Source organism: Pseudomyrmex gracilis, unplaced genomic scaffold (genome assembly GCF_002006095.1).
Source record: "Pseudomyrmex gracilis isolate BER0280 unplaced genomic scaffold, ASM200609v1 scaffold_22, whole genome shotgun sequence".
Taxonomy (NCBI): Eukaryota; Metazoa; Arthropoda; class Insecta; order Hymenoptera; family Formicidae; genus Pseudomyrmex; species Pseudomyrmex gracilis.
The window spans coordinates 173,119-196,230 of record NW_018020606.1 but is presented as its reverse complement, the minus strand read 5'-3'; the positions used below and the strand labels follow the sequence as shown (position 1 = coordinate 196,230).

General features: G+C 36.8%; 6 protein-coding genes across 13 annotated transcripts; 2 read left to right on the top strand and 4 right to left on the bottom strand.

The window, feature by feature from the left end:
• Nucleotides 1–381: 381 nt before the first annotated feature.
• Nucleotides 382–1,770, bottom strand: LOC109851947. Its single transcript, XM_020422581.1, has 2 exons — nt 1,614–1,770; nt 382–1,411 (listed from the first exon to the last, which is right to left on the bottom strand). The coding sequence occupies exons 1-2, from the start codon at nt 1,654–1,656 to the stop codon at nt 1,128–1,130; spliced, it is 327 nt and encodes a 108-aa protein (XP_020278170.1). The 5' UTR covers nt 1,657–1,770; the 3' UTR covers nt 382–1,127.
• An 859-nt stretch (nt 1,771–2,629) lies between these two features.
• Nucleotides 2,630–5,396, bottom strand: LOC109851946 (gamma-glutamyl hydrolase-like). Its single transcript, XM_020422580.1, has 8 exons — nt 5,075–5,396; nt 4,127–4,250; nt 3,905–3,955; nt 3,742–3,816; nt 3,489–3,643; nt 3,285–3,391; nt 2,942–3,170; nt 2,630–2,829 (listed from the first exon to the last, which is right to left on the bottom strand). Exons 1-8 carry the CDS (start codon nt 5,169–5,171, stop codon nt 2,669–2,671), a joined length of 999 nt encoding a protein of 332 aa, XP_020278169.1. The 5' UTR covers nt 5,172–5,396; the 3' UTR covers nt 2,630–2,668.
• A 1,187-nt stretch (nt 5,397–6,583) lies between these two features.
• LOC109851868 (NHP2-like protein 1 homolog) lies at nt 6,584–7,686 on the top strand. Its single transcript, XM_020422394.1, has 2 exons — nt 6,584–6,798; nt 7,142–7,686. Exons 1-2 carry the CDS (start codon nt 6,775–6,777, stop codon nt 7,526–7,528), a joined length of 411 nt encoding a protein of 136 aa, XP_020277983.1. The 5' UTR covers nt 6,584–6,774; the 3' UTR covers nt 7,529–7,686.
• Nucleotides 7,687–7,998: 312 nt separating this feature from the next.
• LOC109851867 (chitobiosyldiphosphodolichol beta-mannosyltransferase) lies at nt 7,999–10,098 on the bottom strand. The gene is made up of 6 exons (XM_020422393.1): nt 9,747–10,098; nt 9,220–9,565; nt 8,894–9,090; nt 8,650–8,823; nt 8,389–8,503; nt 7,999–8,302 (listed from the first exon to the last, which is right to left on the bottom strand). Exons 1-6 carry the CDS (start codon nt 10,024–10,026, stop codon nt 8,083–8,085), a joined length of 1,332 nt encoding a protein of 443 aa, XP_020277982.1. The 5' UTR covers nt 10,027–10,098; the 3' UTR covers nt 7,999–8,082.
• Nucleotides 10,070–22,969, top strand: LOC109851866 (rhomboid-related protein 3-like). 7 transcript variants are annotated; one of them, XM_020422391.1, is made up of 7 exons: nt 10,070–10,147; nt 11,894–12,474; nt 18,277–18,355; nt 18,826–19,014; nt 19,216–19,328; nt 19,527–19,745; nt 19,868–22,969. In XM_020422391.1, exons 2-7 carry the CDS (start codon nt 12,422–12,424, stop codon nt 20,376–20,378), a joined length of 1,164 nt encoding a protein of 387 aa, XP_020277980.1. In that variant the 5' UTR covers nt 10,070–10,147; nt 11,894–12,421; the 3' UTR covers nt 20,379–22,969. The 7 variants fall into 7 exon arrangements, with proteins under 7 accessions (XP_020277980.1, XP_020277974.1, XP_020277978.1 ...); XM_020422385.1 differs by having other exon boundaries at nt 19,216–19,745; XM_020422387.1 differs by lacking the exons at nt 10,070–10,147; nt 11,894–12,474 and adding exons at nt 17,634–17,935; nt 18,030–18,165 and having other exon boundaries at nt 19,216–19,745.
• Nucleotides 10,271–17,026, bottom strand: LOC109851865 (Meckel syndrome type 1 protein-like). Of its 2 annotated transcripts, none has more exons than XM_020422383.1 (7): nt 16,938–17,026; nt 16,691–16,782; nt 15,934–16,603; nt 14,050–14,349; nt 13,468–13,873; nt 11,023–11,381; nt 10,271–10,864 (listed from the first exon to the last, which is right to left on the bottom strand). In XM_020422383.1, the coding sequence occupies exons 3-7, from the start codon at nt 16,005–16,007 to the stop codon at nt 10,456–10,458; spliced, it is 1,548 nt and encodes a 515-aa protein (XP_020277972.1). In that variant the 5' UTR covers nt 16,008–16,603; nt 16,691–16,782; nt 16,938–17,026; the 3' UTR covers nt 10,271–10,455. The 2 variants fall into 2 exon arrangements, with proteins under 2 accessions (XP_020277972.1, XP_020277973.1); XM_020422384.1 differs by having other exon boundaries at nt 16,691–16,794; nt 16,938–17,022.
• Nucleotides 22,970–23,112: the final 143 nt, after the last annotated feature.

The following is a 23,112-nucleotide window of genomic DNA, read 5'->3' as shown; positions in this document are numbered from 1 at the left end:
AGTCGCTTCGTTCCCCACATAGAGCGGATCTATTACGGATCTACACGACACGAAAAAGAAACAAAAACATTTCTAATTTATCAAATATCTATTGAACACATCAAGTAAATATTGTTGCATTTACTTCTTTTTAACAATGTAGCTTTGTTTCATTTTTATACTTATTATTTTTTAAATTGTCTCAGCTGTATACTCGATTTTTTCATGCTGTAATGAAGAATCCCAGCACCTCTGTTGTCTAAGTGGCAGACAAGTGAAACAAGAACATAATTGTTTATTAAAAAAAAATTAATATCGCAATGACGTAGCCATTTGAAAAAAAAACATTGCTCTCGGCTTTTTTTTGTTCTAAAAAGGTAATAATTTTATTATACGTTAATAATCATAATGTATACAAAAGTATTTTCTATCATCTCTACTTATATCACTTATTTATAAGTTTATATTCTCTCACACACTAGACTACATGTTATTATAATTATATTAACAGCAATAAGAGATATGTCGAAGTTTTTAAATTATATTTCAACAATTGTTATATATTTATTATGTATTATGTAGTACATATAATGTCATCAAAAACATATTTGTTTAGTACACATCCTTAGTTTTTTCACATGTGGTTTAGAGAGAGAAAAAATATAGTGTTTTATGAATGACAATATATACTGCATGATATTGAAATACATGTTGCATCCATGCAACAAATTAAAAATTAGAAGCAAAAAGTGGCGATGACCAATTATTTTCTAATAATTCGCAATTGACAGTGCTGTTGTGTGTGTGTGTGTGTGATTATCTGAAAAAAATATATCCGCCGATAATAGACACTATACTGCGAGTCGATTTGAGGAATATACCCAACTTACCAAACTGTTTGAGAAAAAAAGACAGAAAACTGATCGTGCCGTAGTTGTCGTTATGAAGAAAACGTTCGATGAAAATGTAGAATTGATAAAAATTATTCACTCATATAAAAAAATGTCAGGTTTTTTTATATGCGAGTATGAATTTTTGTTTCTTGTGAGAGACTAAATAGAATTAATATTATCTTTCCGCGAATGTTCTGAGCTTGCTTTGATTTTTTATTGTTGTTGTCTTGTTTCTTCTTGTATATTGTTCACAGTTTACAATTCTGTATGATAAGGTGGAAACCTCTTCATCACCGCGGTGTAAAGATTGTAGAAGGCGTAGAAGCTCACGCTGAGAATCAGCGCGAGAACCACTCCGAAGATCCAGGACAAGAAGCTGCCGTCTATTATTATGGTTTCGCTTTTTCTTATTGATCTGTCGTTCTGTTTGTCCTGCGACGAGACGTTCCGCGCCTCCATGAGTTTTCTCATGTGCGCGAGCTTCTCCCGCAATTCGTCTACGGATTCCGTGATCTCCTCGATTGATTCCGAGGAAACATCTGTAACTCACACAAACACATAAATGAGATACATTATTGCGCGTACGGAAGTAAATTAAAATTAATCTTGATTAAGTAACTCTACACGAATAAATTCAATTCGAGTCTTAATTTAAAATTGTTTCACTATATTTTAAAAAGTCTTTTACTGAGACTTAATTCTCCAATTTGTCGTATGAGTTAATGCACACAATTAACGTACACTCTTGTTTACACTCTGACAGTTTTGAATACGTTGTAAACATATGTTTGTAAACTTTTCGACCAAGTATCGTTTTTACTTTTTCTTCCTTTATTCACACTCTTCAATGTTTGCAAACAGTTGATTGCAAAAGAGATCGGAAAGACAACAACGTTGAACTCACCGTCGCAGTCGGGCAGACAAGTGTGTGTTACAGTTTTCATGATGCTGCCGCACGACTATAACTTTCCCGATTCTGGCGTTTGGTCCAGAGTGCGACGGTATTGATCACGCTCAGCATCCCGCGCGCGACATAGCGCAGTCTCTCTTTCTCGTTGGTACAGCTGATATATATGTATAGCTAAATATGATGATTATTTTACAATATATTCAGATTCGATATGTGTCTAAGTGTACAAAGCTTATGTAGTCATTTATATTTGCAAAACAAATCATCACGCGCGCGCACAAACACACACATACGTATATATATATATATAATGGCTAAAAATAAAGATTCAACTGAAATAATGTACACGCTACAGAGGAGTGCGCCATGTCATGCGGCTCCAGGGGAGGTATATTTCTCAGAAATTTCTTTTCTGGCTGCTCCTACTTCGGTCTCCGCCAGTGGTCCGAGATTGAAGAAAAAACGGTACGCTACTCAGCCGGAGGAAAAATTTCCGAAAAAAATACTTCTTCTAGAACCGCACGATATGGTGCACTCCTCTGTACGTTAGAGAGAATTTTGACTTATGATTGATTTCTTCACAGCTTAAGTTTGTTTTATGTACCACAGCCTTTATTGTCTTAGAAATAAATCCGCATGAGAGAGAGTTACCGTGAATATTTTATAAATTGTGTACAAAAAATAGTTCTGTATGGTGGCAAATACATGAATATTTTCTTTTCCACATAGTGAAAAAATTTGTAAATAAAAAAAGCAACAGTCAACAGTTTCACATTAAAATTTTATTTTTTATTACATATATATGTATATTATTATTCCAAAAAAAATATATACATATATACGCGTGTGTATAAATTATGTAGTAAAATGTTAAATGTTAACTGTTTTATACGTTATTTGTAAAAATATTATTTCTATCAGTTTTTGTAAACACATAACATTGTTGAAAGCTTGAATTTTGCAGAGCCGTGTAGATAACTGGATAGTTGTAGATCAAACTCAGTGCCTCGTCCTGCTTCGATGGAAATTCTTGCAAGTTTTTAGAAGCTGAGCAAAAAAATCAATTCATTATCATCTTCTTAATTGACGAAAGTAACAAAGTTATTCGGATAGAAATATATCTTTGTGAACTTTGTTCTCGCTTTTACTTTTTACTTACCTTCGCTAACAAAGAAATTAGCGAAATATTGAGTTACTAGAGTCGCGTTATGCCCGTGGGGTATATTTTTGCCAGTTACCCATTCGTAAAGATTTTTTTCTGGATGAAATTGCACACCGTAAAAAGGGTAGAATTTGTGTTCTAACGACGAGATGAATTCTAAACCCCTTTTGTCGCGATTCAGTGAGATCACACGAAATTTGTTCATTAAATTAACACTGCGTAAATCCTAGAGCAGAAAAACATTTATATACCGGTGTATTTGTGTGTACGTATGAGTATTATCAAACTTTTTTATATTTCTCTTTAATATTTAATTATAGTATATTTGTTTTTTTCTTGCCTCTTTAGTAACGCAAAACTTATGAAAATTCGCCGTAACGTTTTGCGTTCTTAAAATATTTATAATATACGATGGAGCATTTTCAAACAGTGTGCTTTTTCTGTAATCTGCAAGATAAGGTTTTATATAGAAATAAAAACTGTTTGTGCAAGATAAAAAAACGAAATTTCTATCATAATTTGAAAATAATTTTTGAAACGGTACCGTGCATGAATTCCAGCGGAAGAGGTTGATTTATACTAGAACAGTTTGTCCTGTGTTCAATGCGATTAGCCGCAACGTATGTCAAAAGTTCGAAACCAAGGCAGATGCCGAATATTGGGAAATGCGTTCCTCTGTCATTGATTCTCTTCGCGATTCTAATTAATATTAGCATTAATGAGAACAAATTATTATTATTTATCCGAATAAGATTGGAATTGCTTTCTTGTATTAATCTATTCTATTTTACAATAACCTGTAGATCTTGGCGCCCGCATCGGCATATCCTTCGTCGGGGTAAAAGTACGTCGAACCTCCCGGCCATAAAACTCTGAAATATAGTGTATACTTTAATACAACTTGTATTTAGTGCGTGTAATGTTTTGCAAATGCATGCTAAAACAGTGTACAGTGCGTACCCATTAACTTTGCTCAAGATATTCTCGTAGTATGAATTGTCTTTCCCAATCCTGCATAAAATTTGCACATTTTAATTTGTAACATAATTTTTTAAGCGAGCTAACTTTTGAAAAAACAATTAAGTTTTTTCAAGTTTAAAGAATTTTAAAAGGAAATTGAGTTTGTTGTTACATTCGCACTTCTCTAAAGGTCAGGAAAAATTATGAATTTTTCGTAATTACCAAATTGGAACAGGACGAGCACCAGCACCTTCAACAAACTTCACGTACGATGCAGCGATGTAGCTGTGATATTTGTTGGGATACGATTTATTTAATTTATAACTTATTTCTTGCGTTAGAATACCTTAAAAAAAAAAAGACAAACGTACGTAATATATTATTTCTTTTGGGGAATATGTTGTAATACTTTTCACTCGCACAATCATACAGATTTTAGTGCTATCTCTCAGAAAAATAATTCAGAAATATATATATATGTATATATATCTTTATAAAAAAAATCAACTATTGCACGATACATATAGTCTTTTATATGTACTCATGTGTATTATATTACGTAATACAGGCGGAATATTAAAAACTTTTTGATATTGATCCATATAGGTACTATAAATAATTCTCTTTGTAATCTATATATATATATATATTTCTCTATATGTTAATTGAACTTTCATTTAAAAAATTCGTATATGTTACAATAGACCATACTTTTTGTCAGTCGCGTGCAAGTAAAAAAGAAAATTTAAAAATATAGCAATGTGCAATACTACACATTATCGCGGCCATGAAAGACTTAATTAATTAATTATTAATATATTCTTATCTTTCGAGTAATTCTAACCTTACTTTTTCGACTACATTTTGTAATTAGCGATAACGCAAATATATATGCACAAATTACGCATATATATATATATATAGACCTTTATATTCATTCAGTTAAATCTTATAAATATCTTAAGCTCATCTTTAGATGCTGTGTAGCCAATGAGACGGCCAGTACAGCATCATAAGATAAATTTAAGACGATCAAAAGATAAACTTAAGACAATAAATACAAAAACGGACCACAAATAAATATCGATCATTGTGTGTGTGTGTGTGTATATGCGTATGTGTGTGCGCGCACACAATCAAAATTATGTAATACTTTGGCTAAAAACTTACCAATGATCGGTCGATCGTTCAACTGTTTGTCGACAGTCGATGCTGTAAGAGCACATACCAGAAATAAACAGTTCAGCCACAGATAAAAAGTGATCATTGTGAGAAAGACAAAAAAACAATACACATAACACAATTTTAAAAAAAAGTAAATACGACAACTTTTACTGCTAATGTACAAATAACGACAATCTTATTGGGTTAGATCTAGATTAGCTTACGACGCGTGTTCCGATCACCGTCTGTCTGATTCGACGGATAGGGAGTATATCTGTTTGTATTATCACTTAGAAGTCATTAATCGCGTTTTATCAAATGCTTTCCGAGGAAACACTGATTAGGGTATTGTTTCTCTATTGGTGCGATATCTCAAAAAAAGAAAAACAAAATACGTGACCTCATCACATCATCATCATTACCGCATAAATATCGACAATTTCACACTTGATCCGACCTTATATATCACTTCGATCAGTGCTGAGACTAATTTATTGTGACTGAATCTATATCTGTATTAAAAATAATAATCGCGTTTATTTAACGTTCTCTGTTAACGTTCTCTTTAACACGAAATAATGTTTATCGAATTAAAAATAAAGCGTTTCTCAAAACGAAATTGTTAACGATTGCACAACAGTCTCTAAACGCGACACTAATTAAGATGATATTTTATACGTGTGTACATATATATACATGTACATATATTGATTAATCAACAGTAATGCGCAAATATTTATATTGATAACTTTCACATGTTACATACCTTTTGAAAAACACTTATTACTTATATTATTGTGAAATTCTTGAATAATCGACGAAGTTGTTTATTTTAAATATGCAATAGTGCGTTAATTAATTAATTGTCAAAAGATACTACACGTTCTTCTTGTCTAGAAATTTTATATATCTATTATTACTTTAATTGTTAAAAAATGGTATATGTACATATATATATATATAACGTTTTAAAAACATATTATGAATATATATAGCATAAACTATAATTACATGTAATAATATAGAAATTAAATAAATATAATAAATAAGTATAAATGTGCTATATGTAAGACTTTTAAAAAATCTAAAATATGTAACATATAAGGTAGAATTATTGCATTGTGAATTTTGCAACCCAAAGTGGAAATGTTAAGGCTGAAACACAGATTTTTGTACAATGTATAACGCGTATGACACAAGAGAATCAACCAATCAGAACCTTTTATTTCCACTCCCACTTTGTTCTGGAAAGCTCTGATCGATTGATTCTCTTGTATCTTGTATGGTATGCATTGTAGAAAAGTCTGTGCTTCGACCCTAATTGTTCAAATGCCAATCCTAGCTGGGATATGTTCTAAAATCCTACCTTGGTTATTAAAATGCTATATTTCACGTCACATGTACTGTTATAGTATTGGCTACCAAGGTAGGATTTTGGGAACGCGTAACCCCTGTTGGTTACTCTGCCGACCAATAAAGCCGCTGTTCGAAATACAACTACGCCACGTGCGCTATATTTGTGAGTTCTATCTCGGTGGATCTATCTCGTTCCTCTGCGTTTCTCGAAACTTTCTTTACTTAGAGTGGCGTATGAACTAGCTTAGTTCGGTTCGTTGAGCCATATACATACAACAAATCTCGAAACTTTTAGAAATTTACAAATAAAAACAAAAAATTTTTAATACGAAACAAGAGCGGTCTCAATCATGGAAAACACAAGTGACGAAATTGTAAGTAACAACAAAGTCTTGATTGCGGGATGTGTACTGCGTAATTACTTGAGTTTTAAGGTTAGCTTTATCCACGCGGAAAGACAGTCGGCGACAATGTATGTACGTAAATACCTCAGAACATGAAATTTCGCAAATAATATCTTGAACGTCAAAAACATCATTTGATATAAATAATATCTCGTGTACTGAGGCATTTATAAATTGCCAAATTGTATAATTGTTGCGTACAAGTTTTTAAACGTGCGTTTTAAAGACACAAAGATACAAATCATCAAATTTCCCACGATCTATCGAATCAACTTCAACATATAACGTTAATAATTTGAATTGTGTGTTCCAGTCGCAAGATATAAAGAAAGAATCAAAGGCTTTTCCCTTGGCAGATCAGGACACAACATCGAAGGTATTGAACTTGGTTCAACAGGCGCTTAGCCGGAAGGAACTGAAAAAGGGAGCAAATGAAGCTACTAAATCTCTAAATCGTGGCCAAGCGGAGCTTATAGTTTTGGCAGCGGATGCTCAACCGTTAGAAATTCTATTGCACTTGCCGTTACTGTGTGAAGACAAAAATGTTCCTTATGTATTTGTTAACAGTAAAACTACTTTGGGAAGATCCTGCGGAGTTAATAGACCAGTTGTAGCTTGTTCGGTAATAAGCGGCGAAGGTTCGCCGTTAAAACAACAGATAAGAGAAGTAACAAAATTAATAGAAAAGTTTTTAATTTAAATTAGGATTTGTAAATGTTGATTTTATAAATTTTTCTCAAACAAGACAAATTTTTTTTTATATAAACTAAAGACATTAAAATGCGAATTTACTCTGTATCAGGTTAAAATGTATCTATACATGTAAAAATAATGGAAAAATAAATACTAATAATTTGAGTAATTTAAATTATTTTTACATTCAACAAAGATAGAGAGAAAGATACAAATCCTTATTTGTGCATATAAAAAGGAACAACTATGTTGAGGTTTGCTCTGTTTGTCTATCGATATCTGTTATTTCAAGCTCAGATTTTTTCTCTTAAAAAAAATTAAAGCAAATAGAGACTACATGTAATTAACAAGCCCCAACATAACTTTGTAATATTTTTTAGTAACTGAAGATTTCTCTAACGTTTTAATACAGCAAAACAAATACTAATGTTAATAAAACAAAATATTCTCAAATAAACAAAAGAAAATACATACAGGTATGAAATAATTGAAGAGATTATATAAAACATGTGTAAAACAAACTTATATTAGGAACAAAAATTATATAAACTAAAATGGAATTCATTTTTGGAAACAAGATAACACATTAAACTTCCAGTTACCATGCCAATCGTTACAGTACAGCTGAGATGTAAACATATTCTGTTGAAAGTTTTTGCGTAACTGTTGTTGTGTCTCGTTATCGGGAAAATCTTGAAACCACATCTTCAACTGTTGAGCTAATTCGGTCTCATTTTCAAACACAAAACCGTTCTCGTTGTGCCTTACCAACTCGGATAAGCTAAACAACAGAACATAGGTTTTGATATAAATCTGTTTGGCATTCGTGTATTATTACACATTCACATGTATATGTCTCATTATTACCATTTGAACTTGTACGCGCAAACTGGCAAGCCGCAACCAAACATATCGACAACTTTCATTGGTAAATCTAGTCCGCTGGATGATGTGTGCAGGCAAACACCAAGATCTGCACAAGCTATTTCAAAACAATTCTCAGTAATATTTGGAATATTTTATAAAATGTTTTACGAGATTGTGTATATTATATACACATGTAAAAAAAAGAAAACAAATTGTTATTTGTCAAACAACATAAAAACATTGTGAGTGTGTGCGTGATACCTAATATTTTTGGATAATCCTCAAATTCAAGCCACAATGTCTTTACTGTGATGTGCTTCCAAGTTTTTAAATTAATAATAGCTGTGTAAAAATCCTTCAAAGGTCCTTTGCCCGTTATCACACATATTAAATCTGGTAAATTCAATTCTCCATCTTCGCACGTATCTTCGTACTCTATAAAAACAGAACAGCTTTAGTGACATTTCATTTGATTATTCGTGGCAAAAACAAACAGCTTTTACACCTTGTAGAGCATTTAACAGAACTGAAAAATCTTCATCTTCCGTCCAACTAGTACTGGACACAATGAAACCGGATCTTTTGGGTGATTGAGGTATGGATACATCATATTGTTCAGCTAACTTGCGTAGAAAGTCACTTTTTTCTGTTAGAGTTATCGGATGGAACTCATCCGTTGGTCTGTCGTACAGAACCTTAGCTCTGCAATAGATCAGTATTGAGTAATCTTTTTAAAACTGTTGATCTTGCAAGAATACCTTACTGAAGAAAAACGTAATTTATAAGTTTTATACAAAAGTTTTTAAAAAATTGTGTTTCACAAGTACTAACTGAATGGCAAATGTGTTTTCTAAATCTTCTTTCATCGCCTTGGTGACACAAAAATTGTTATTCGCCATGCGTCCAAAAGTTATCTCTATAATTCTTGCTACCCTAACTAAAATGTGATTTTTTCCCAGGCTTAATGCCATAAGCGAATGCGCATAATTGTGCCAGTCGATTGCAAATTGCGTTTCCATTAGCGCGCAATAAAACCAGCATATTGGAATCGTTGGTATTGCGGGTGGATTCTGTAATATCAATAGATCTGGCACACTTTGCTTGCAGAATAACGACCACAGAAGATTAGCGGTCTGCCAGATCACCTTTGTTACGTAACACAGAACAAGCGGTAATCCTAAAATAATTAAAACTCATTAAATTTTGATATAATTTTATTCTTCTTTTTTTGTAGGTAGGTTGCAACTTATGTATACAAACGAACCGTGAACCGAGAGATCTCAAAACTGTAAAAAAAAATTATTGAAACCGAAAATTTATACAAAAAGACACATATTGTTTAAATTTGCAATTCGTACTATTTTGCAATTCGGGAGGTGGTCGCAGATAGTGAATCCGTATGCGCGCGTTTTCGCGGATTTCCTTCATCGGCAGCGAGCCGGGATAACCTATGATGTTTACGGTGAATTCTTCTTTGGCGAAGGAAATCGCGTGATATTGCATACGCGGACTCCTGCCGATATCACCAAGTACGACCACGCAAACATTCTTGCCGGATTTCGATCTTCTCGAGTAAGTTCTGCACACGGCAAGAATAATAAGAACGAAAAACGAGGGAAATATCAGGAACATCAGCATCTCGGAAGTGCACGAACGTCAACACGCATCGCGCCCGGAGTGACGGAGATTTAAACCGCATGTCGCATGCGCAGTCAAAGTTTTGGATTTCAGATCTCAACGCACGCGCTCAAATTTACAGGTAAGTTTTTTTTTTTTTGTTTTACGTTTTTTGTGCATACATATTTTGTGGCGATTGCAATGTAAATTATTTGCGCATTTTATTTGAAGTTAATTTTTGCATTTATAACTTTATTTTCTCGCTCTATTTACACTGTACATTTATTGAAACAGCGTCGCAAAAATATACATAAATGTCATAAAGTTCTTTTGAAAAAACATTTTTGGCATCTTTATTAATCTTAATTTAGTTAAATTAAGTTAATTACTTAATTAGTTAACTACTTAATTAGTCTTTGTGATTATCACGTTGCTCGTGATAACGTGCATTTAGGAATTCATTGCTCTTATTCGCACCATGCGTTCTTTCGCCGCTTTGAATTGCTCGAGAACGCTCTCGATATCGTTCACGAGATCATCGGTGTTCACTCTGCCGAAATCGTCGGTCGTCCAATGATCAAGGTGTTTCGCACGCGTGCCGTTTTGATGCGCGATATTCATATTGATTTTGATCTCGCCGCTCGGCACAACTTTCAAACGCGATTTGTCCAGGATTTTACCCTCGTGCGTCATCGGAATGCCGCAGTACGTTATGTCTTCGAGCGCGTACGAGCCTCCGACAAAATATCGTCTCATCGCGTCGATTATGCTGTCTTTCGCACGCCACGTAGGAATCGTGAATTTGTAAGCGCCAGGTGTCATCGGTACTGATAACGATGCGTAACCCTCTATTCGATATCTGTACGTGTTTGAAAAACAGATCGATATTTATTTTCAACAAGCAGAGTTTGTCGTCGAGTGAGAAAAAAATTATTTACGAGAAGATCAGCAAGAAATTTTATTAGGATTAAATAAAAAGAAATGAAGATTGTTTCTTGATGTAAAAATTTTAATTACCTGGTCCAACTGTCCAGGGACGCTACGAAGAATAATAAACGGGGCCAAGATGATGCGTTATTGTTCTTTGACTGTTGAAACGTATTTGACGGACAATGCAAGGATATGTCGGTGCAATAACTGAAATACGCCGTTTTATTTTCTAAACATTTCTGCGTTCTACCCAACAATCGTTCCTTCTGCTGTGTGTCCCAATGTCGCGGCAAATCGATGAAGTACGTAACGAACAGTCCGCCGTAAGAGAAACCGTGAGCCGACGCGATATCGAAATTTAAAAATAAAGTAGAGAAATTTGTCGGCGGCAATTGAAGCTCTTTGTGTAACTCCGTCGTCTTGTAATCGAGCTGCTCTTGCACTTCCTGCAATAAAACAGAAAAACATCGACATTTGATTGACCTAATTTTTGTTCAGTTTTACATTGTCAAAACTTACGTAAACTATATCTTAAGTAATTGCGTACATATTTATTTATATAGTAAATTTTTATGGTCAAAAAGATGTAAAAACTCTCTACTCTATCTCCCTCCGTTTCGTTATAAAACAAAATTACATTTACATCCTGCCAAGCTCGCAAATTTCAATTTTCTCTTACGAGAACGTTAAGGCGATATCTTCTGTCGCACTGCGAGAGATCTCGCAGATTTGCAAATTCGCGATAAATGTTTGAGCAAGATTTTCTTTTGTGCGAAACTCATCAATTTCAACATTGTGACACATTGCTGTATCTAATAACGGGGCGAGATAAACCTCGCTAATCTGATTCGGCCACTTTGCAGTGGAGTGCAGTGATAGAGATATTGCCTTCACCACACAACGCTGCCACCACCGCGCTGATGTGGTGTGCGAAACGTTTATTTCCGTGTGTTTGCAGATATGTTCGTGCCTCACCGTACACATTTGTACACCGTTGTGTACGTGTACGGGCACCGCTGATAGCCAACGTACAGCAGTCTCATGTGAAGAGAGTGTTTAAGAAGACACTCGGGAGAACCATAGAATTCAGTTGTTCGTACGGAGTGCAGTGGTCAACTTGGCGCTTGACGCGCGCGGATGAACAAAGCAAATCGCGACGCGATCGTCAATATATTTCGGACTTCTAATAATAATAATTAAAAAAAAACAAAAACAAACAAAAACAAAAACAAAAAACACAATCGCAACAATTTCATTCAAAATTGCTCAAATATGTGCAAAAGCACGACGAAAAAATCGTCGGATCGCAAAACAGTCGCCGCTGGGTGTGTCCTGGACCGTTCTTATGGAAGAGGGAAGGAACAGCAGTGAATCGACGGATTTTTCGAAGATGCCGATGATCGGCGACAAGTTTCGAGGACAGTTGTAGTTAACGTGTTCAACAACGGCGCACCGCACGGAAGACCGCACAGAGCAGACCGTCATCATGTTCTATCCGCAAAGAGTGATGCGACAAATCTCAGAAATCTCCTACGTGGGGTACGTATACACCGCATCATTTTTTCTCCCCCGCGGGCGAAGTTCCGATAGTTTTTTTTTTTTTTTTTGTATCGTACGTTCTCCGATTATAACGATTAAACTCTTCGTCGAATTGTTACGACGATCGAGCCGGCTTCGAACTTCGCGAGAAGAGCTCGCTCGGAGCGAAAAATAAACGCGCGCAATCAAAATTCATTTGTCTCCAATTCGATACATTCGGTAACAAACCGCCATGCCCCCGTTCCTCGCCCGTGCCCGTTCCCCGTTCAGACTTTTGGTCCGACTTTTTCATTCCGAACAAGAAAACTGTTTTAACAATACAATACAAACGACGATCGAACGAACGATTTAAACAAATTGTACAATTGAACAAGAAAAACCTCAGAAAGATTCGAGTGATATAAGAATGAATTTTTTTATATAATTGTCTGAAAAGTTAGTATTCCCTCCGGCGTTGGTCATTGCCGTAAATTCCCGTAATCACTTGCGCCATACATCCTCCTTATTGCGGTTTACTTTTTGCGGAGTAAGCATGACACACAGAGACATTCTTGTTACCTCATTTACGATTCCGCTTCGGTTTAATCTGTTAAGCAATATTGTTTCCGCGGAATTCCGCGAGTCTAAATATAGCTATAGTTTTTTTTTTTACATATATCTTAAATTATTAATATAAATACGTATAAAAAAATATGAAGTTATTAAAGTAGGATCACCGCGTTAGAAATGAAATTGGAAATTAAAATGTTACTTCGAAGATGAGAGAAAGAGAGAGAGAGAGACATGAGTCAGAGCGGACAGAATTGAGCGGGTTGTAAACGCAACTGCGCCGCACGCGCGCCGAACAAACGGACGTGTTTCACGGTGGGTGGTTCGAGAGATAGCTTTTTCCAGGAAAACACTGTCTTTTTTTGATCACGGTGGTGACGCGGCGAGAGCAGCGGAATGCCGATTGCACACACAAATCGTGTGTTCGAATACTTAGATACTTACACGGCGCGCGTCTTCGCGCCGCTCCTGCAGCTGCTGCTGCGTCCGACTCTCGGAAACGTGCTCGATCCGATAATTGAACTTGATGCCGTAACTGTTCGTGACGTTGTAGTGCTCGTCCGCGTCGCCGTGCGTGAAATCGGGGCTAATTGTCAGCAGTTTGCGCGCCTTGTCGTAAGTCACGGTGCAGAGAGGCGTTTCCGTGTCCGCCGATCCGGCGATCACCGGCTCGTCACTGCGGGACAGATCGGCCATCACGTGCATGGCGACACGCTCGGTGTAGAGATAATGACCCGATCGAACGTTCGCGGACCCGTCGTCCACCACGCGTTTGTTGTATCGCTCGCGAAAGGGTTTGCGATTTTGCAGGATCGGTAACGCGGTCTGATTCTTCTTCGACAGATAGGACCTGTAAAGAAAGAATTCATTTCATCGACCGGAGCTGTTAAGTTCCACAGACAATTGTAAAGAGTAAAAAAAAAAGAAACTCTTTTCGAGCTCTTCAATGTCTGTTTTTATATTGTTCTTACAAACAAAAATGTTTCTATTGTACGCAACAATTATATTAAAGAAGAAGACACGTGCCTGTAAGGCTTCGTCAGGAGGTTGTCGTAGGCGTAATAGGAGTCATTCTCCGTGTACGAGTACAATTGGTCACCCTGTAGCTGCTCGTCGCGTATACGCTGGTGATATTCACGCTGATGATCGGTCAGGCAATTCTTCTCGTCCGCGTAAAAATCAATCTCGAACGGGCTGAACACCTTCTCCTGCCAGCTAAAAATACGATCCTTCTCCTCCAAGAAGTTGGAATCTCTGGTCTCGCCACCCTCGGACTCGTCGGCCAGTAGCTCGGCCAACGGAGATCTCTGCTGCACGACTCGCACCCTGAAACAACAAACGAAACGCGCCGACGATGTTAGAAATCCGATGTGATTCGGAAAAGATGGTTTCGAGGCCAGATGCCTGGATTTCTCTGTTTTCTCCGATTCCACGGAAACTGCGCGCGCGCACGTATACAGAAGAAACTTTTAAATAAACTTTTAAATAAATACATTACAGCTAATAAGATAAACAAAGACAATACGTGCTGATAAGCCAAAATATGATAATTAGCGTGTGTGAAGCTTAATTATCTTTCTTATCTTCATTATTCTTTTCCGCTAATAACCACTCGATTAAAGAACAAAAATTGAATTATTCATGTGAACGATTATTAGTGCAAATTATGTAAGAAAAAAACACTTGCTGAGTTAGTGCAACAAAAATACGTAATAAACACATTCGGACTTTAATATAAATTATCAAAGATGTTTTTATTTTTTCAGTTATAAACTCAAAAGTGTGCAAGCGCACACTCCGAAGACGTTCGAACACACAACACAAAGAAACTTTTTGTCTCTCGATTAAAAAAAAAAAAAGAACATTCGCGAATTCGTGGGGCTTCCCATATAATATCTCTTGTCGGGACAAACCCAAGCGGGGCACAATTCACGGAGAATTACTCTCTCTCTCTCTCTTTCACACACACACACACACACACACGCGAGTCTAATTATCACGGAACAAAAAATTCCTTAATCAGACGTCGACGGCAAGAAAAAGGAAAGGTGGTCGTTTAACACGCGACTAATTACGTAACGTCCCGAAGTCGGAGAGTTATGCTAATGCATCCACATATACGTACGTACGCCGCTCTCTTTCGTTTTTTTTTTCTTTTTTCTTTTTTCCAACCTTCACAACTCCGAGCAAATTCTTCGCCGGAATTGGAAATGCAGAGAATTCTCTGCAACGCAAATTGATGAACGTTTTCTTCTTTCGAGCCGCGGAAAAGCGCTGAAAAAATTTGCTTGCTCATGCAAAAATTTACACGCGTTAACCAGTTTTGTTTTTACATAACAGGAGATAATAAGGATTCTTGTAGTTTTGTTTTCCCGTGATCAAACATAAATGGTCGTAAGCACGTGAGAGAACGTACATAATTATGAGGCGTTAAATAAAGACCCGCAAGACAAGATCTCGAGTTTGATTGATTATGTAAACTCTCTCGGATGCGCGCGATCTAATGGATCCATAAACAGAAAGAGTTGAAAACATCGCGCAAGAATTAATTTTGCCGCCTCTCTTGTCGTTTTGTGCAACCTTCATCGCGTCGAGGCTGATTTATCGTCGAGTTATAATCAAGGAATTTCCTGCAATATCGCAAACCCGTCGTCCTCCTCTCGTCCTTCGAGAGCTATTTGTTGTTTTCTTAAAATAAAATCTATGTAAATTTTTCTCACATACATACACAACATTTGAGAAACGATAAAACAAACGGAAATGTTTTTTTTTTTTAATGGCCAGACAAATGCGAAAAAAAAAAAAAAACAAATTTCACACAAAAGCGTTAATTTTAACTTCTTTCCTGTATATTGTTTTTTAAACACACATGCGATGTAAAAAGTTTCGATATATATTGACACACGCTACCTTATTTTCAAATTGTCTATCGGTTCTTTCACTCTGTAGCTCGCGGCTATCTTCGGTTTTCCCTTTTTGCACATTGTGCCAAATCGCCGCTCGGCTGTGTTGATTGACGTAACACGCTTCGGTTTTTAATTATTGTTACAAAATGAAATTGGTTTTTAGCGGGACGTTGAACAAGTTCTTCCCCGACGCGACTGTCAATGATCCCGGATGGCTCGTTTGTTGATTCATTCGTCGCTAGGGGTAACCTTGGCCACTGTGAGACCTTTTAGCGCGTCGGGCGCGTTGCAAAACCGCCCGCGCTCAAAGAGGTGAAAGAAAAAATTATTACGGACGGGTTATAATTCGAAAACTCGTCCGAGTATTGCGTTTGTAAAAAAAAAAAAAAAAAACAGCATGCGATCGTGACAAGCATAATTCGTCACGGCACACGTATGCGTGTGTGTGGTACGTACGAAGATTCTCTCTTTGTATAAGTTTTATCAACAAGTTGAAACAAGTTCCCGATGAGTCAACGCGGCGATGCGTTGCACACGAGGATGAGCACTCGATGAATTGATAGATGCCGGATCTCTATTGACGCTAAGCGAGTGTATTTTTAGTGCACACCGAGTGATGTAACGTCGATACGCGTTTGTGCACGCACACCGCGCGAGAGAGCCTTGAATATTGCCTGAAAAAAAAATAAATTTTATAGAAAAAAACAAGCCGTACATACGTGCGGGAAAAATCGAGAATAAAAAGAAGAAAAAAAACGCACGTGTTCGCGGAGAAGCGGAAAGAAACTTGGTTGGAGAAGAGCTCCGGATTCGTGTTATTGTTTACCATCCGTTGTCCAGTACGTATACGAGACTAAACAATAAACTGTGTGACAATAAAGATGACAATAAAGATATAAAAAGAACAATACAAGAGGAGTATGTACAGTCACGAAAACGGAACGTTGTTTAAATAAAAAGAGCTGTCTCATTGACGAGAAATAAAGAAACCGGTAGTAAATCACCCACCTTATTTGCGTCGGAGCGACCGTCAAAGAGGAAGAGATCCTCCCCCCTCCCCCCCCAAAAAAAGAGAAGACCGGTTAACCTCGCGACACACTTGCCGATAAAACAAATTCTCGAATTTTTGCCAAGTTTTGCGCTTCGTTGTATCTCCCGGAGGAGAGGACGGTGTACCGTTACGTTCGCTCGTTCTCGTGAGAACTCGGAGGGGAAAACCCGACCTGTGCCACGCGACCGTCCTGGCGGAGACCGTCCCCAATCTCGACATCGATCGGGTCAGTGACACGCGGCGATCAGTAGTAGTAGCGCGCATCCTTCTTACTTCGTCTCTCGTTTTCAAGGTTTCGCGAGAGACCTGTTGCGATCTCTCGGGTAAGTTCGATCTTACGCGCGTGTGGTTTATCACGGTCGGAACGCGTCGAGAGGTTCAACGCGCTGTGCGGCTGCATGTCTCGGAATGGAATCCCCCTCGTGCGTGAAGGTTAGGGATGCGCGTCACGTTTTGGACCGCGGACGCGCGTTCACGCGGGATTTGGCGCGTTTTGCGCGCGCGACTTTTCACGTTACGTTTTTTTTTTTTTATTACATCATCATCAGAGCGATGGAACACACGGTCCCCGGGCGTTCCGAGACAGATCGGCGGGACGATCGACGCCCGGCGTCGGTATGTTTTTTTTTTTTTTTTTTTTTTATCGCGATATCTTTCCCGTCGCGCGCGTATCTCCGACGGAAGATAAGGAGAAAATGTGTCATCGCCGCCGGGCGTTATCGAATAATTCCGAACTGGACCGTTCGGAATGCCCGGAATACTTGTCGCGCGAAGTAGTGTGTTTTAACGCGCGGCGAGTGGCGCAGGTGTTCGCATTGTGTTCCGCGGTTCAGGTCAGGTGAAGGAGAGTAACCTCGGGTACACGCGCGAACCGCGTATCACGTTTTTTCCTCGTGCTAGGCGAGAGCGAACGTGAGAGCGCACGTTCCCGCACCTTGTCCCCGCTTCGCTCCAGGTAAAAAAACACGTGCGCGACATTGCGCAAAAACATTTGTTTTCTTCCCGTGCACGGGACGCGCGTGGTCTGTGTGGTTCCGGTCTTATTTTAGATTTGTGTCTCGACACATGAACCAGCGGAGAGATCACAGTGAAGGATCTAGCTCGGTGCATATCCGAGACTCTCTCTCTCTCTCTCCTGGTTGAAAACTACGCGCTCTGACTCAGAAATTCGGAAAAGTGGGAAATGTCGTGACATGGTTTTTTTATGATTTATTTGTGCAATTAGGATAAAAGCTCTTTCTCTCGCTCGGTAGAACACGGAGCGTCGTGCTGATGCATCTGATATTTACTTTGCAGGAGTTTCAAATTGATAAGGATGTCGACCAATCGTGAAGGAGAGACTGCGGTGACCATTCCACTGCAGTATAATGAGTCTGTAAGTGATGTTTTCAAAGTCTATTTGTTATAGTTCTGTTATGTATCACAGTAATATGTAAATGAGCTTTTTGTGAACGCTCTTTTGAAAATAGATTTAATAGATGTAGATGTCTAAAAAATACACAAAATAGTTTATACAGTCCAAGTATAATTATTATTCAACAATAACAAGAAGAAGAATAACATAATTATTATTGTTTATTATTATTATCAGATAAATATCTATTATATCATGAGATATTTTTACATTTTCTGTATCCAACTGTTTAGTTTTCTAGTAGTTTAGTTTTCTTAGTATGTGCAAGTGATTCATGCGAATCGATAAGTTGAGTATGAATCACTCCTAAGTAAAAACTTTTCAAATGCAACGGTATTGCTTCTTATCAGTGAACTACTATTCACATTATAAACATTCATATTGCTAAAGAAGAAATACTCACGTTTGACGGTTCCTTGTACGTGTTGCAGCATTGGAAAGCTATTTTTGAGAAGTATGATCTTGACGGGGACGGGAAAATATCGCTACAAGAGCTGAAGGCGATGATTCGCGGTCCAGAGTTTCAGAACGATATTCCCGCCAATGTGATCCGCACAATAATGCATAAAGCGGATTTGGACGAGTCCGGTTACCTGGAATATCCAGAGTTCATAGCTATGGTTAGTCTCAGAGTTCTTCAATCTTTAAAAATTCAATCAATTTTTTATATCTTTCAGAAGATAAATTGAATAGTTTGTGTTTTGTCAGTAATATAAATTTTACAATAAAATTTTATTATGTTTTAAAATATTTTACAAAATTATATATTCAATATTCTTTCTCTCTCTCTCTCTCATAACACTTCTTCTTTTTTACTTTAGATCCACAGAAAGGATATGCAAAGTATATTTGGAAATTTCATACAACGATATGTGCACTCCATGATACCTCAACGACCATCGCGCACATTGAGACAGACTTCTGTGGGCTCGAGGTATTATCCCCAGCGACAAATCAGTACCGTAACAATGCCCGCACCAACATCCACTCCTCCTCCTTCGAGCTTTGGCGATTCTGTCCAGGCTACCATTCCACTCAACCGTAAATTAAGATGCTCCACCGCACGTTTTACCGACCTACGGCCTCTCCAACAACAAACAAGTACAATAACGGAATCTTCTCTGTACTCTAGCGACTATCCGGATGGGCTGTACGAAGATGAGTACAGCTGTCGACCGCCAGCCGTGGCAATGATAATCATATCGATCATAGAAATCATTTTGTTCATGTATGATGTGATTAAGCACAAATCTCTTTCTGTAGACGGACCGGCGGCTACGTTATTTATTTATAATCCGCACAAGAGATACGAAGCCTGGCGATATCTGACGTACATGTTTGTGCATGTTGGGTACGTATTGATTCTGCTTCCGTCGGAGTGTTCGCACACTTTCGCAAATACATAATCAAATCAGGTGTATTTTTGTAATCTTTCTAAATTGTTTTATTTTTTTTTTGCATTTTGTGCAACAGTGTCTTTCATTTGGTCGTCAATTTACTGGTACAAATCATGTTGGGCATTCCGCTGGAAATGGTTCACAAATGGTGGAGAGTGTTGATAATATACGTAGCTGGTGTACTGGCCGGATCACTCGGTACATCCGTTTCGGATCCTACGGTCTATCTGGCCGGTGCGTCGGGCGGCGTTTACGCGTTGATCACGGCTCACGTGGCGACCATTATAATGAACTGGTCGCAAATGGAATTTGCCGTGCTGCAGCTGTTGGTGTTTCTTGTTATTACGAGCGTAGACGTCGGTCAGGCCGTGTACAATCGATACGTGCTTGACACCAACGATCAGATCGGTTACGTGGCCCACTTGGCCGGTGCCATAGCGGGTCTTTTGGTGGGTATAAACATTCTTCGAAATCTCGAGGTGCAAACCTGGGAGAAAGCAGTCTGGTGGGCCAGCATGTTTACCTACACAGGTCTCATGACCGCGGCTATCTTGTGGAACATATTGTACACTTCGTATTACGAATGATAATGTTCGCGACGCATCGATATTTATTGCACTCAAGTTATTATTTATCACGAATTTACAATAGGATTAAAGAAAAGTGTTGTTATTCGTCTTGAAGAGAGAGAAAAAGAAAACTCTCATCTTAAGATTGTACATATATATATTCGCTCTATGTTTTGATTAATATATTATGGAAATGATGGTTAATATTTTATGTTGTCGTAACATAAAATAATACAGCCTCGCAGAACAAAAACAGTATATTTTCATACACGCGTGGCGCGCGCGCAAAGGAGCGAACTCCTTGATTCTGCGGTCCTATTCTGCAACTTTTAACGCACAAGTTACAAATCTTTGCGCAGACGAAATATATCATCGAGCTATAGAGCTGCGCAATGATGAGTAAACGAATTTGTCTCGTTGCAGAATAACAAAAGGGCTAATTATCATTTATTATTTTTGTATGTATGCGTAAGTAGAATTAAGCAACGCAGTATTGTTTAAGTACACATTTTCAAAAGCAAATAGTAGAACATCGCATTCTGTGATACTTTTGCTACGTGCGCTGCAACTATTTGCAGGTTTGACAAATTAAAAAAGCTAAGAAATGCGGAACGTTAATATTTCTATTTTAAGACTATTGTCTCACTGTTTGGAAATAGGTACGTGAAGTAAACTACCTCCATTAAATGCAAATAATCATTAGAAAAGAGTCAATTAATCTTTCATCAATATTTCGTGCGTTATAGAGACACATTATGCAGGGTGTCCAATTTTAAAATATGCATCTAAATAAATCTGTAGGAATTCGCGGTTTCACGAAAAATGTATTAAAACTTAACAAAAGTATAGATTCAAGGGGGACAAATGATGATATTATCAATTTTGTTGTAGATAGTGCCACTTTCAAGATTTCATCAAGGCAGCCAGTTTTTTAGAAGAAATTGATTTTTCTTTGAAAATAAAGTTTCAGCTGACAATAAGACAAATACAACGGTTTTTTGTTTTTTTATTTTTTATTTTGGATCATTTTTCACTGAGTTACAGCGTTCCAAAGTTTTTTAACTAATTGAATATAAAAACGCTCTTACAGAGTGCGTGACCCCAAATCACACTACTTTAGTCTCTCTTTTTCTCTCCCCCCCTCTCTCTCTCTCTCTCTTTGCTGTATGTGTGTGTGTCACAGCAGAAGCAGAGAGAAAGAGAGGGAGAGAAAAAAAGAAAGAGAGACTGAAGTAAAGTGCGGTTTGGGGTCATACACTCTGTAAGAGTGGGAGCGTTTTTATATTCAATTAGTTAAAAAACGCTGTGAAAAATGATCCAAAACAAAAAACCGTTGTATTTGTCTTATTGTCAGCTACAACTTTATTTTCAAAGAAAAATCAACTTCGATTAAAAAAATGACCGTTATGATGAAATCGAAAGTAGCGCCATCTATAACAAAATTGATAATATTATTTGTCCCTCTTGAGTTTATATAACTTTTGTCACGGTCATTTTTCGTGAAACCACGTTCCTACAGATTTATTTAGGTGCATATTGTAAAATGGGACACCCTGTATATTCGATAATTTTGACGACACTTTGAACATGATAAAGTATATAAAAATCTGTTAAAAAATGTAAAGTTTTTTTTGAAAGAATTACCAAAAACTATAATGTATAAAATTTACATGTGTGTATATTTCACATGCAAGATATTATTGATGCTTTGTCATCATAAATTTCAAGAGATGCCTTATGACTATATAATATATGAAACAAAAATTAAAGAATTATTATTAACTCGCACACACCGCGCGCACATAATTTTGTTTAAACACACAACGTATGCGTGTTTAAACAAGAGATATTGTACAAAAAGAAAATCAGTATTTTTCAATTAATTTGCCACTGTTTCAAGATATGCAGTTACGATTTTAATATAATCCCATTCAGAATCGTTGCAACACGTAGTCCCGTGTGCCGAAGCCAACAATTTCTTTTGTGTATATTACACTACTTATTAAACTAAAATAGATTGTGTTATATTTAAACAAGGTGCTACGTTCACACACAGATATAAAAAGACTCTTGAAGTTAAATTATTTTAATCGTTCTTGCGCACAACACAACGATTGTTTAATGTGTACCTGACTTGTGCGAGACGCAAATGTATTAATTTATTTAAATGATTTATTAAATGATTATTTTAACACACAGGAAGTTTAGCCTTTGTCACGTCTTGTGATGTCTTTGTAATACGAGCATGCTTTGAAGACAAAAACCTGTATTATTTTTGACTAGACTGATAAGAAAGTAAGAGAGAATATTGTTAATATTATTCACGTGCTCTTTTGTTCGAACAAATATCACATATGTGTGAGTATATGTATCTCGGTTTGAAAAATGTTAAACTATATATTTAATCTCTTAGAGTTAATCGATGACAAGCATTGCAGCTGACTGCAGCGTGGCTCCAATGGTATATATTTATACAATTTAAAGAAAAAAAAAAACAACTATACAGTGTTCTATGTTAGTTATTTGGTGTAAGTTTCTATATTTTAATCAATTGCGAAACAGCGTAAAGTTGTTATTTTAATTCAAAAAGTGATAAGGAGAGCAGCTAATTATAAATATAAGATATAATAAACAATTACAAATTTATAGTTTTAGAACATTTATATATAATATAAAACGCGAGCCACATTTAATTATATATATATATATATTTATATATAATATACCTATATTGTAAATGTCTAAGTTATGT

Excerpts from the sequence above, each read along its gene's own strand:
- LOC109851947 (XM_020422581.1), bottom strand. The coding sequence starts at position 1,656 with ATGTTTACAACGTATTCAAAACTGTCAGAGTGTAAACAAGAGT. Across the intron at positions 1,412-1,613 it reads GTCAGAGTGTAAACAAGAGT|ATGTTTCCTCGGAATCAATC; the intron begins GTACGTTAATTG and ends TGTGAGTTACAG.
- LOC109851946 (XM_020422580.1), bottom strand. The coding sequence starts at position 5,171 with ATGATCACTTTTTATCTGTGGCTGAACTGTTTATTTCTGGTATGTGCT. Across the intron at positions 3,644-3,741 it reads GCGGGCGCCAAGATCTACAG|AATCGCGAAGAGAATCAATG; the intron begins GTTATTGTAAAA and ends AATATTAATTAG. Across the intron at positions 2,830-2,941 it reads TAATTTCTTTGTTAGCGAAG|CTTCTAAAAACTTGCAAGAA; the intron begins GTAAGTAAAAAG and ends TTTTTTGCTCAG.
- LOC109851868 (XM_020422394.1), top strand. The coding sequence starts at position 6,775 with ATGGAAAACACAAGTGACGAAATT. Across the intron at positions 6,799-7,141 it reads AAAACACAAGTGACGAAATT|TCGCAAGATATAAAGAAAGA; the intron begins GTAAGTAACAAC and ends TGTGTGTTCCAG.
- LOC109851867 (XM_020422393.1), bottom strand. The coding sequence starts at position 10,026 with ATGCTGATGTTCCTGATATTTCCCTCGTTTTTCGTTCTTATTATTCTT. Across the intron at positions 8,824-8,893 it reads TCTGTTAAATGCTCTACAAG|AGTACGAAGATACGTGCGAA; the intron begins GTGTAAAAGCTG and ends CTGTTTTTATAG. Across the intron at positions 8,504-8,649 it reads GGATTATCCAAAAATATTAG|CTTGTGCAGATCTTGGTGTT; the intron begins GTATCACGCACA and ends GTTTTGAAATAG.
- LOC109851866 (XM_020422385.1), top strand. The coding sequence starts at position 12,422 with ATGTTCTATCCGCAAAGAGTGATGCGACAAATCTCAGAAATCTCCTAC. Across the intron at positions 19,015-19,215 it reads ATCCAGAGTTCATAGCTATG|ATCCACAGAAAGGATATGCA; the intron begins GTTAGTCTCAGA and ends TTTTTACTTTAG. Across the intron at positions 19,746-19,867 it reads TACATGTTTGTGCATGTTGG|TGTCTTTCATTTGGTCGTCA; the intron begins GTACGTATTGAT and ends TTTGTGCAACAG.
- LOC109851865 (XM_020422383.1), bottom strand. The coding sequence starts at position 16,007 with ATGTGCAAAAAGGGAAAACCGAAGATAGCCGCGAGCTACAGAGTGAAA. Across the intron at positions 13,874-14,049 it reads CTCCTGACGAAGCCTTACAG|GTCCTATCTGTCGAAGAAGA; the intron begins GCACGTGTCTTC and ends CTTTCTTTACAG. Across the intron at positions 11,382-13,467 it reads GGCGCGAAGACGCGCGCCGT|GAAGTGCAAGAGCAGCTCGA; the intron begins GTAAGTATCTAA and ends GTTTTATTGCAG.